Raw genomic sequence first — 13,154 nt, forward strand, 5'->3', positions numbered from 1 at the left:
TGTGTGTCGGGCATGAAAGAAAAAATCCCGACATGCAGGGGGGTGGGGACGAAAAAAGTGGTTGAGAGTTATAATGACGGGGTTGAGAGATTATATTGCGGAGAAAAAAGTGGAGAGACAATAATTCCCAACCCTCCCTTGTAAAACATTCTACAGTGATACAAGTAAAACGACCCTCAATTATAACCTCATAATTATAATTAATAACTAACGGATAATATCATTTGGTGACTCAAAATTTTCCATGAATTTCCAAATGTTGTAATAAAGTTAACAAGTTAAATATTTAAATGAAGAGAAACAGATAAAAAAAATGATGTGAAAGCGAGGACGATAAATTGTATTTCAAAATAAATTGAGTGTAGTCTATTGTGTGACAATGTCTCATTTAACTCGATTTAACATTGATCAATTGTTTGGAAAATAAAATGATGATGTCATTTTCAATCTAACTTTTGTAAATACTTATAAAAATACACTGTTTTAGCGTTAAAATCATTGTTTAGAAAATTTATATTTTAATTTCAAGCAATTTAATGTTAAGGAATTTTCCTTAATTTGCCACCATGATTTTTTTTTGTACCAAAACGCTATTTAGTGTTGGAATGTCTGATCAACATTTTTATAATTGAATTTAATTTTATAATTTATTCTAGAATTAAAAAAAAAAAAAACCGGAGTTAGTTTTATTGTTAAAAAAATTATAATTCTACACTTTGGTAATCATTTTAAACAATAAAATTTCAAATGTACTTGAATAAAATTAGATGTAAAAAATTATTTTTATGCACAAAAAAAATATTCAGCTCGATATAAAAATTTAAAGAAAAATTCAACAGACAAATTTTTAATATTTCATTTCAATTTTATAATTTTTGAGGGTCTTCTTATTGGACTATATTCTGTTACTTGTGATGAAAAATATATAGCTTAGTTGAGAGTTGAAAATCACTGGCAAGATAATTGGCGAAAGTTAGCCAAATGCAATCTCCACGATTTTTATTGACAATGATCGCTCAACATCATCAAATAATCAAGAAATTAATGGCATGTAGAAGACAGAAGGGAGGGGGGGGGGAGGCGGAATATGATAAAAATATAATAAAAAAAAAATGTCTTTTTCCAAAGAGCTTGTGAAATATGTAGAGATAGATTTAAATACCGTTGTTAACTTTCAAGCTTTCCAAAAAAATCATTTTTTTCATGGTTAAACATAAATTTGAACTCTATCTTGCATTTTGCCCACTTTGCACACAGAAAAAAAATTTATGAGATCTGAAGTAGTAAAAATTTTTTATCAAAAAAATCATTTTTCGTTAACTTATTAAAAACATAAAAGGTATATTTAATTCTAAGCAAAAGATATGCTAGTAACTGTAGATTTGCTAGCTCATTAATAATTTTTTCTCTAATAGTCTATCTACGGACCTTGAGAAAGAGCTATGGTTACATGGTAAAAATTAGCAAGAACTTACTAAGGGACAATGAAGCATTTTTTCGCGTTCACGCTAGTGGTAAGCAAAAATAATAATAACCATCATATTTCATTGATAATATCTCTCGAGATCGGGAAATTAATATGGATGCCTTGGCAAAGAAGAAAAATTTTGAAAAATAATAATATACATTCGCGTGGCAAAACATGAAAGAAAATCTTAGATTAGATGCTACTGCCGTTGACAAGATGAGTGAAACGAGTGCTGGCATCACCCGCAGTCTGAAATCATGTTTCATTCTGTGCCAGAAACTTTACTATTGATATCAATTGTAAATTTCCGATTCAATGTCTACCGTCAGTTAAAAAAACATTTATTTTTTATTTTGTGCGGCTGAATATAGTTACTATACAAAAGAAAAATTTCAAAGTCAAATAAAAAAAATATAAATAGAACCAAAAAAAAATTAGTTTAAATTTATAAATAAAGGAAATAGGTTCTGAACTAGATTTTGTGCCAACATTACTCATTCTGTCATCATATATATAGATATATATAAAAAATAATCTATATACTTATATGTGTTTATGAAAAAAGTAAATAAGCAAAAACATCCATTGTAATTTGCGAATGAAAAGTTAAATGATAAGTATAAAATAATTTAAAAGATAGAATATAATTAGTAATATGAATACGATACAATAAATAAATAACTTATCAAAAGTTTATTAAGTAATAAATTGATGTAAATTGTTGTTTTAATCACAACTTTTGTAAGAAATACATAAATAAGTGGGAATAATGAATTACGCATATGTTTTCTTTAAGATACGCAAACTAAGAAATACTTTGCTATAAAAATTGATAACTGGTTATTCCTAATATAATTTACATGTTCAATAAAACAATATGTCCTTGTATGTCATTTTATATCAACAAATATATTACAATACCAATCATAATAATAATGAATAATAATTGATAAAAGATTATGATAAAACCGGTTTTAGTTCATTTTTTTTTTTAGAAAATACTCATTTTACTTTCCACTTGAAGCTTATTTTTTATGTTGTTATTTATTGTATAAAAAAAAAAAAAAAATTGTTTATTAGAATACTTTTCATCTGTAAATTTTCTTTATTTTGATAATTTACAATTATTTTTAAATATTTTGTTCTGTTAAAAAAAATTTTTATTTTGAAAACTTTGTGCATAAAAAAAAATTCAAAGTCTTTAATTTGTGAATGTCAAAATCTTTAAAACAAAATTTTTGATATCAACAGTTAGTGAGTAATCAGCCGACTTCAATCCAATTTGATGTATTTTTTTTTTAATTAAATCTTTTATTAAATTTCTGAGTAATATCCATTACCAATCCAATATTTACAGTCAAATTTTCCAAAACAACTTTAGAATAAAGAACTAATTAATAAAGATTGGCATGAATCAACCAAACTTGATGTCCATTAGTTTAGTATTCTTTTAAGAAAATTATTTCTGAAGAAAATTCATTGCTAAAAGGGTACATTTTGAAAATACCATCTCATCTTAGATTATTATAGGCATTAATTTTACTTATAAATTTTCATGTCATGTTTAATCAGCGGAGAGTTTATACATTTTATTTCAATAAAAGTTTTCCTAGAACTTATATTACCTTTGACATTTAACCAACTTAAAATCATGCCCGAAATCCTATTGAGTTTTTTTTTTTCGGACTGTACTCTTCGTAAACTGATCCCATTATTATCTTCAATATACTTACTTGTGATTCAATTTATCTATCTTAATAAATAAATTATTTCCGCCAGCATCTATACTGCTATCTGTTTTTTCTATCTTTAGAGAATTCTCGTTTGTATTTTGATAAGATCAATAATAAAACCGAAGATTTTGCAATAAACTCTTATTTATATTTTTTTAAGAAAAAAATAATCTTGACGTCAAAATATATAATAAACAATTACAATGAATCATAACAAAAATAAAATGATCTCATTCGCTTAATAATAAAAAATAATTTTTTTTTTCTATCTCGATGTACATTATAAAGAATTTAATAATTGACTTAATAAATTTTCTTGTTATACACTTACTTATATAATTTACTTCAATATATTAGTCAACTCTTTTAAGTAATTCAATAATAATTTATTTCCTTTTAATTTCATTATCTCTTTAAGCTTTAATAGTTTGACATATTAATTGATATAAAACATTGGTAAAGTACACATTGAATAATGTAGTTTTCGAATTATTATCTCTTGACAAATAAAAAATAATAAAAAAAGAGAAAATTTTAATTAGTTATTTTATTAATTTTAACTTTTGAATCAAAAAAATATTTACTTGAATCAGAATTTTTTTTAAAATTTTCTTGGGCCATATAAATTTTACAATTTCCATAAAAAAAATCAAAACTTGAGACAGTTTTAAGCAATTAAATTTTTTAGCAAAAATATGTACTATAAAGCTAAGAATATTCATTTATTTATTTTATTTATTTATTCAAAAATTTAGACCCTGAAGCCAAAGCTCCCTAAGGGCCTTACACTAATTATACAAATATTCTTAACAATATTCATTTTTATGTCAAGAATAAGCAGTTCAAATTTTAGAGCGATATTTGATGATTTTTAACATTACTAGATCATTGATTACAAAAAAATAGCGCAAAATAGCATTTTTAATAACTTATGAACTATTGGTTTGAGGAAAATTAAAAAAAAAAAAAAAAAACAGAATTATAGCATTGTCCATGTTTTACATTTTACCTGCTGACACCGAAAATATCAACCCGGTAGTTTCGAAGATAAAAATTTTTTAATTTGTATTTTTCAATTACCTGTAATTCATAAACAATTTGAAAGTAGAGTTTAGTTCTTTCTAGAATTTCATGTTATCCGGCTGATTATCACAATTAAGTAATTTTCACGTCGATTATTAATTGTTCGAGTAATTCGTTATATCTTTGTTGTTATTCAATTTATTAATAATTCCAGTCATTAAAAAGTACTTTACTGTCGAAAATTTTTTTTCTTTTTTTTCGCAACAATTCTTATGGTTATACTTTCGTTAGTTCACGGAATGAAAATAATTATGGAAAATAAGTGATAATCGCAGCAACACATAAAACGTAAGACAACACCTAATTCAGTCGCAACATTGGAGTAACGTTTTAACTACAGTGAAAAGTATAAGTTTTACCATAGCGTGTTGCATCCACAGATTCGGTAGAATCTGGCGCCAAGTTCCGTTCAAATCTGCTGTAAACGGAGCGCCAGACTACCGACTATGTTTACTGTAAGCAGAACGGTATTTTGAGGTTGCAAAATTTTATTTAATTCTACGGTACTTTTTTTTCCTAAATTGTATATTATAACAGTAATTCATACTTTATTTGACTGTTATTAATTAATTATATTCACTTATAACAATTAATCTAATTGAAATTATTAAATTTAATCAGCACAAACTATAGCAACGCAAAAATTTCGATCCTGACTTTTTTTCGACGGGCAAAGTGATCTGCCACAGACTAAATAATTCGAGAATGCATAGTAATCCTTCATTAGATGGGAAACTACAGTTAAAAAAGATATTTCACAGCTTGCATCTACACCCGCCAGGGTGCGCTGGAATTATTTTTACATAAACTGTAGTTTCAAGGGGATAGTTTGCTATAAAAAATGCAACCAACGCGAGATTTAAGTTGGTACCAATTGTAAATTTTTATTATAATTACAAAAAATACTAAAATCCGAACAAAAACAGTTTCACTGTAAAAAATCGCGCCAAGTCCACGTTCATAAGACTATTAAGGTAGTACCTCCGCGACAATCCAGATCAAAAATTTTGACTCGCTATCCATGTTATACGTATCGACAGAGCTAAGGTTGTAGGTTAAGATTTTTTAACGTTACTGTACTCGTCACTACTATATTCTCTATACATATACACACACACTACGGTTTCAGTGACTAGCGGCTGTTTTGTACCCCTCTCCTAAAAATAATCCTCTAAAAGTGAAATTGATTTTAATTAATCTCGAAAACTACATGGTAAAAATTTTCATTTTTTTAATTGTTTGAAATATCATATTCTTCAATCTACTAGTTTTTGATAAAGTCTTGAAATTCTTTCGATGGAAAAAATTAAAAATACTGTCATTTTCCCACGCTTCTCCTATGTTACATGTACAAAAATGTCATTTTCAATTGCAATTATCTCGAGCTTGGTGTGGTAAATCGTCTTCAAATTTTAACAGCATATGTATTATGTATTTAATGACTTATATTCAAAGTTTCGAGGATTTCTTGAAATATTGCTTTCATAACCGTACTACCTTAAGAAAAAAAATTTGTTTTTTTCTTTACAAAAATATATAAAATAAAAAAATAAAAAAATCCAAGTAACCGATATGATTGTTTATGATTTTCGGAAATTAAAAAAAATTTTGTTACAAATTTAAAAATTAAAAAAAAAAATTTGGAACGTATTTAGTGTGCGCGGTTGCAAAATATTTTACTTTTAATGAAATTCGTAAAATCTATTTACTAGGACTTTAAAAAAATTTAAATACACAATGACGCACACCAAGTACGTTCCAAAATTTTTTTTTTAATTTTTAAATTTATAACACAATTTTTTTTAATTTCCGAAAATCATAAACAATCATATCGGTTACTTGGATTTTTTTATTTTTTTATTTTATATATTTTTGTAAAGAAAAAAACAAATTTTTTTTCTTAATAGTCTTATGAACGTGGACTTGGCGCGATTTTTTACAGTGAAACTGTTTTTGTTCGGATTTTTAACTTCATTAGTGCTGCAGTTCGAATTACTGCAGCGATGAACCAAATTATAGGATATAAGTATTATTCAGGTTAGCATCTACAAAAAAAATGAAGTTTTTTTGTAAGGGCTTGAAATTTTGTTAAAGGATGTCAAAATAAAGATCCTATTAAAATTTGAATGATTAATATTAATATTTAGAGATTGTGAATAGTAATGTTTCTATTAAATAACACAATAATGAATTTTCTAAACCTTAGAATTTTTTAGCTTGTCCTAAAATTAATTTACACGGAAGAGAAATATATATTTTTCTCTAAAAAATTAAAAGCTCTAAAAAAAAGACTACCACGATTTTTTAATAAATTTACTTCTTTAAAAGTTATTCCAGGCTTGACATACCCTTAATTTTAGTATTTACGGTGAAATTGTTATTGTTTAGATAAAAATTTGCCGATTATTGTAATAGATATTTTCCAAATAATGATTATATCATGATTAATAGTTAACAATAAATTTCAACGGATGAAAAATAATTTCAATCAATAATAAAAAATTTGCAATTTTAAATTAAAATACTTATTAACTATAAAAGTAATCAATATTAAAATTGACAACTTACTTTTATACAAATTTTTATTAAAATAACAATAATTGTATCGTATATTAATTATAATTCATCACTGTACAGATTATTTATTAAAAATTGAGTTTTAGAAAAATTGATTGATAACAATGAAAAAAAAAACATAGAAATAAATAAAAAAAAAATTTCCGAAAAGCAATATTGTAAATGTATGAAACTTGAAAACAAGATAAAATAAGTTGTTATTTAAGGGGGTATTCTGGTGTAGAAGCATGAAATTTCAGGTAATCTTAAAGTGCCGTAAAAAAAGGCAATCAATATTTTTACAATCAATTTTTTTATAAGTTATTTATTAACATTATAAGAATACAGAAAAATATAAAAAACTAAAAAAAGTTGAAAGTTCATAAAATTAGCAGCTGATGAAGTGGGGGGTCTCAAAAAATTGGCACTTGACGATACCCACGATTCCAACCCTCCTAACAATCGGAAACAAAAAAATAAAAAAGATTATTTATCTAAAGTAATGTCACTATGGTCGGAACTACGGTCATCCCCAAATTTCAATTTTTACTATTTTTAAAAAATTCGAAAAAGTAAAAATAAGTGGTAAAAAAAATTTTTTTTCAGCCTGTCGCTATTTTGTGAATATTTTTTTTTAAACTTTTCCGTACTTCCGACCATAGCGACATTACTTTAGATTAATAATCTTCTTTATTTTTTTGTTTTCGATTGCTAGGAGGGTTAGAATCGTGGGTATCGTCACGTGCCAATTTTTGGAGACCCTCCCTCCCCCCACTTCATCAGCTGCTAATTTTTTGAATTTTCTACTTTTTTTTATTTTTTTCTGTATTCTTATAATGTTAATAAATAACTTATAAAAAAATGTATGGTAAAAATATTGATTGCCTTTTTTTTACGGAACTTTAAAAATTACCTGAAATTTCATGCTTCTAGATCAGAATACCCCTTTAAGTCATTAATAGATTTATTTTGTCAAGAGATTGGACGGTATTGAAAAGAGTAAAATCATTGGGTAAAATTTCAATGTAATTAATAAATAAAATAAATTTTATGAGTTTATTTTAGCAAGCTTTGTAATTCTTGACTACGACCACTACCGCAAGGTAAAAAAAGAATTTAGCATACAGTCATCTGACGTTGAATGACTATGATGGTTTAAATAACGATCATCACGTCATTAGTATGATCACCATTAGTGCAGTCACGGTCATGGTGATTGTTAATAATAACAATAAGATAATACTGATCAATGCATGTCATTGAAGATTATGGTTGTATTAACTATCATTTTCAATATCAGTACCAATTGTTCAATATACTGCGTACATTCTTTGATCTAATTAGATATTGAACTCAAATCAGTCGAAAATTCTCCAAATCATATGAGCGATAAAAAAAAGAAATTTTTTTTATTCGCTGACATATACTTCCGATTGGTCATATTATTTTGATACTCAAAAAACTGCATTTGATACAGCAAGCTTTCAAAATATCGTTCTTGTTTTCAAATAAACTAAATGTTTTTAAACTTATCAAAATTTTATTGGCTACTCAATAAACGTGGCACCTTTTTTAAATTTTAATCTTTTGCCTTCAACCTGTTTTGATGAAAATTTTGAAAAAAAACTTGATGTTTTGTTTAAACTATTTTGAAAATTTTATTCGGAATCCGAGATGGAAGTAGATTTCTTAAAGACGAATCTCTTGAGTTTTTGTAAAATCAACTTTAAACTATGATTAAAAGTGTAAAAAATATTGTAAGGTAAAAGCCCCAATAGATGATCGCGTACCAGTATATGATCACTCCATGTATTTGTATATCTATATTCACAAATATAGGTATACAAATACATGGAGTGATCATATACTGGTACATGATCATATATTGGGGCTTTTACCTTAACATAAAAAGTGAAAGAAAGTAACTGTAAGCTCATTTTATCAGAATTCAAATGAATTTTACAGAAATTAGTTAACTTTTACCATTTAGAAGTTATTTGATGAATAAAGCCATTGAAGTACCATTTTTCTTGAAATTTCTATGATTAACCTTGATAAAATCATCACAAAGTATGAGTTTAGTCGGTCAAAAGAAACAGCAGAAAATCAGCTTTAAAGTGATATTTCTATAATTTAGGTATCTATTTTTAGTTAAAAGTTACTCACAAAAAAAAAGTAACGGAAATCGTGATTTTTACTATTTTTAAATTTTCAAATGGCCGCTCTCTCTTAACTAATCAGCTGATTTTGTTCATATTTGAACTTGCTTAAGGTATCTACCCAAAGAAAAAGTGTGCTGAGTTTCATAAAGATTCCTCAAAAATTACGCGCGCTATCTTAATAATCCGTGTTATATTTCATATATATTTTTGAACGAATGCTATTTTCTGAACATAATTGACCCCCGGAAACATAATATGGCAAAATTTTTGGTAACTTCAGCCAAGAGAGCAAAAATCTACTAAAAACTACGCGAAAGTAAGAAAAATATTTATTTTACTCTGGACGTACACAGAAAGAATGGTTCACTTGAACCAAGAAAATATTTTTCTTGCTAATTATTTTCTTGGGCGAAAAAAAAAATTTTTTTTGACACAAGAAATTTCACTTATCCCAACAAAATTAATTCTCTTGCTTCAAGAAATACGTATCTTGATCCAAGACAATTTATTTGAATCAAGAAAATTTTCTTGTTTTGAGAAAATTTTTCTTTTGCTCCAAAAAATTAAGTTCTTGACAGAAGTAAATTTTCTTGTCTTGAGAAAATTTTTCTCTTGCTCCAAAAAATTAAATATCTCGATAGTAAATTTTCATTAATATTTTTATTGACAAACATGTCAAATGGAAAGATCAAATAATATTGAACCATTTTCTTTCATTCAATATGTATAATTGCGTGCTAAAATAATCTAAAATGGGTATCAAATATTCAAGAGAAAAATTTTCTCAAGGTGAGAAAATTTTTTTCTCAGCTGAAGTAGGTGGCGCTGCTTCCCTAGAGTATCTCAAAATCTTGATCCAATATAAAAATTTATTGTATCAAGTATTTATGATAATTTGAATTAAGAAAAATTACTTCCACCAAGAATAGAATTTCAAGAAAAATTTTTACTTCGGCCAAGACAACTTCGGTCTTCCTTCGGGCACCCGAAAATTTACTTGAGCCAAGAATTTTATTCTCCAGTCAAGAAATCTTTTTTTCTGTGTAGTTTTGTGGAGAGTATTTTAATTATAAATTATCAAAAATTTGATATATTTAGTAAATTAAATAAAAATTTTACAATAGAAAGTTTTTTCATTTTTATACGAACGATATTGCTTTCAATTAAACTCAACAGAACCGTAAGATGATACTGACCCTAGTTACTTTGGTTATTGATTACTTACTTCGTTTTAAAAATAATTTTTCCACTTTTTTAATATTGAAAGTTATATATTCGGCACCTGAATAGAAATTTTCGACTAAAATCAATGTTTTCAAAACCATTAACTTTAAAATTAATATATCGTGTCCTAAATTTTTGTGAATTTATAAAAATTTTTGTAAAAATTTATTTTAATTTAATCGTACTTTTAATTGCACACCAATTTCAAGTTAACAAATTTTTTTAAACAGAACAATTATCATTGATAATTTTAATTATATTTATTATTTATAATAATAGTAATTAACATTTTCGTGAGAGTAGTATAGCTGAAGGACAGACTAATGTATATGAATCAATGGTCAATGCGGTATGTACACAGACATAAAACATTCGCACGGAAATATACATGCGGAATAATCTCATTGATCTTTTCTTTAGCACAATAAAATATACTGTTGAAAATTTTGATTTTAAAAATAACAAATGTTATATTTCTAAATTTTTAGAATAATTGATTTATTATTGGAAATTAAAAAAAATTTTTTTATTTCTTTATTGTGATAATAATTCAAAAAAACTCACTTGGAAATTTTTTATTGTTTTCTTTTATTATTAGCTTTGAAATAATTTGAAAAATTTCAGTAAATGTTCAGTTTAACAACTTAGTTTTTTTTTGTATTAAAAAATCACGTACAAATATAATATTATTAAAATTTGCAAGAGTAAATTTTTTAATAACTTATAAAGCTTTTGTTGTTAAAAAAAATTTTATGTCGATCAAAAATTTAAAATAAAATTTGTCTTCATATGTCTGCCAATTTCTAGTGGTTTATTTTTCAAGGCATGTAAAAACAAAAAAAAATTTCGAAAATGCCATTTTTTTTTATTTTTTCAGAAAAAACGATTTTTTTTTTTTAATTAACTTAAAAAAACAAATGTTAAAATAAAATTTCAAGTATTCTTACCAATTGAAGTATTATTGTAGACCGTAAAACTAAACAATTACCAAAATTTAAAAACATTTATGGTTAAAAAAATTGAGTAAAAAAAAAATCTTACCATTTTTAGCTTGTCCATTAACTCCATTATTATTCCCCCGCGGTTGTTTTGTCGAAATAGGTCGATATTTTCCTTTACCATCGTTATTATCCTTACCAATTTTTATATTAATACCATTGTCAACTTCTTTGTCACCGATCATTTTTTAATTTATATTATTTTTTGTAAAATCAAATAAAAATATCACGATTAATATATATACTTCACAAAAACAAATTCTTAACAACAATTTGATTGAGCAAGTAAAGAATTGTTTAAACAATAAAACCAACAAAGGAAAAAAAGAATATAAAATAAAATAAAATAAAAAAAAAAAAAATTAATAGTCTAAACCAATAAATAACCAATTATTATCAGTCCAATCGTCGTCGTTGGCCTCTTCGGAGTTCATAGACTCCGACTTCCGGCAATTCTCGCACCTTTTTCTTCTCCTCTGGCAACGCAATTGCTTTTGACCGCACATAAGATCTTTATTAACTGATACACCAAACTCAATAATTGTCAACAGTAAGTAACTAAAAATAAAAATATTAGTCATTTAAAACCATGAAAATATGTTATTTTTAAAAAACTTTTAAACACAATGAAAATATATTTTTCCTCTCTCTCTCGCCCTCTATTGGACAAACGAAAGTATCTCTGTCATACTTGTACAACAAATGGAATCTTAAAACGAATTTTATGCATAAATAAATGAAAATTTTCCAAAAAAGCGCTTCGCTCTTCGATAGATAATTAAATTATCTATCGAAGAGCGAAGCGTTTTTTTTTCGAAATTTTACCACATACATGAGAAAAACACGTTTGAAAATCAACTATAAACCGCTCTTAAATACTCAAATCACCCAATAACTTTTTTCTTTGTTTCTTTGTTGAAGAATGCACATGGGCGCGATGACGCAGAACATCGATGATTATGTATTTTGTATATTGTATATTGTGTATTGCAAGATGTTGAGTTAATTGTGAGGACTGAAGACTGGACGCCCACAGCCAACTGAATTCAACTGAAGGCTCTGGGTTTTTAATATCAGGCTCATGTTCATCAGTATTGAGCATGTGTAGACTCGACTCGATCAGCTGTTACTATCCTCAATGTATAAACATATCTATATCTGTCTGTATATATAGTCAGTTGGAAGGCTACGGCTACTGTAGTGACTGTAGCCATCATAATGAATATACTGTACACATTCCAATTTATAAGCTCCAAAAAATATTTTAATTACTTTTTAAATTCAATCTTATTTTCAATTTTCCACATTTTTTGTTCTTATTCTTCAAGTTAAGGAAAATTAATAGCTTTATGCACTAAAAAAGTCTTCATTATTTTGTTAAATGTTTGTAATGTATAATTAAGACAATAAAGAAAATTTAGTCACTTTCATTTGACTAGATGTAAGAATATCTATATGATAAAATTAATTTTTACAGTTAAATTTTGACTTGAATTTGTTCTTTTTAATGATTTTATATATTTTTTTTTTTTTTTTTTTTATATTACTTGATTTCTTATTTCCAGTTTTTTGATTAGTTCATTTTTTTTATATTTATATTTTATGTATACACTACGTGTAAAATTTTGATTAGTAGAAATAAAATTAATGTTAAAAAAGCTCTATTCAGCCACACCCCATGCACAAAAGTAGATTTTTCAATTATCCCAGTTATTTTTTCGTTAAAATTATAATAGATTTAACGAAAAAAAAAAATATAAATTGAATTGTATAAAATTTTCGATTCTTTTTTCAGAACGCTATAAAATTTATAGACTTAAGAAAAATTATACATTCAATAGTGTAAATGATTGCTTTTGAAAAGAGGTATAATATAAATTTTATGAAATTTTGATACGGCGTATTATGTGAAAAACCATAGCGGGATAAA

At 25.7% G+C, this 13,154-nt stretch overlaps 1 protein-coding gene across 1 annotated transcript in view; it reads right to left on the reverse strand.

Moving 5' to 3' along the window:
* LOC123262428 (monocarboxylate transporter 9) overlaps positions 1–11,720 on the reverse strand; it is a 41,131-nt gene extending 29,411 nt beyond the window's left edge. Inside the window, exon 1 of the mRNA XM_044724634.1 lies at positions 11,268–11,720. Within this exon, the coding sequence (XP_044580569.1) occupies positions 11,268–11,409 (142 nt within the window). The 5' untranslated portion in view covers positions 11,410–11,720. The remainder of the gene's footprint in view (positions 1–11,267) is intronic.
* Between the last annotated feature and the right edge of the window lie 1,434 nt (positions 11,721–13,154).

The sequence above is a fragment of the Cotesia glomerata genome, linkage group LG4 (genome assembly GCF_020080835.1).
Source record: "Cotesia glomerata isolate CgM1 linkage group LG4, MPM_Cglom_v2.3, whole genome shotgun sequence".
NCBI classification, from domain to species: Eukaryota; Metazoa; Arthropoda; class Insecta; order Hymenoptera; family Braconidae; genus Cotesia; species Cotesia glomerata.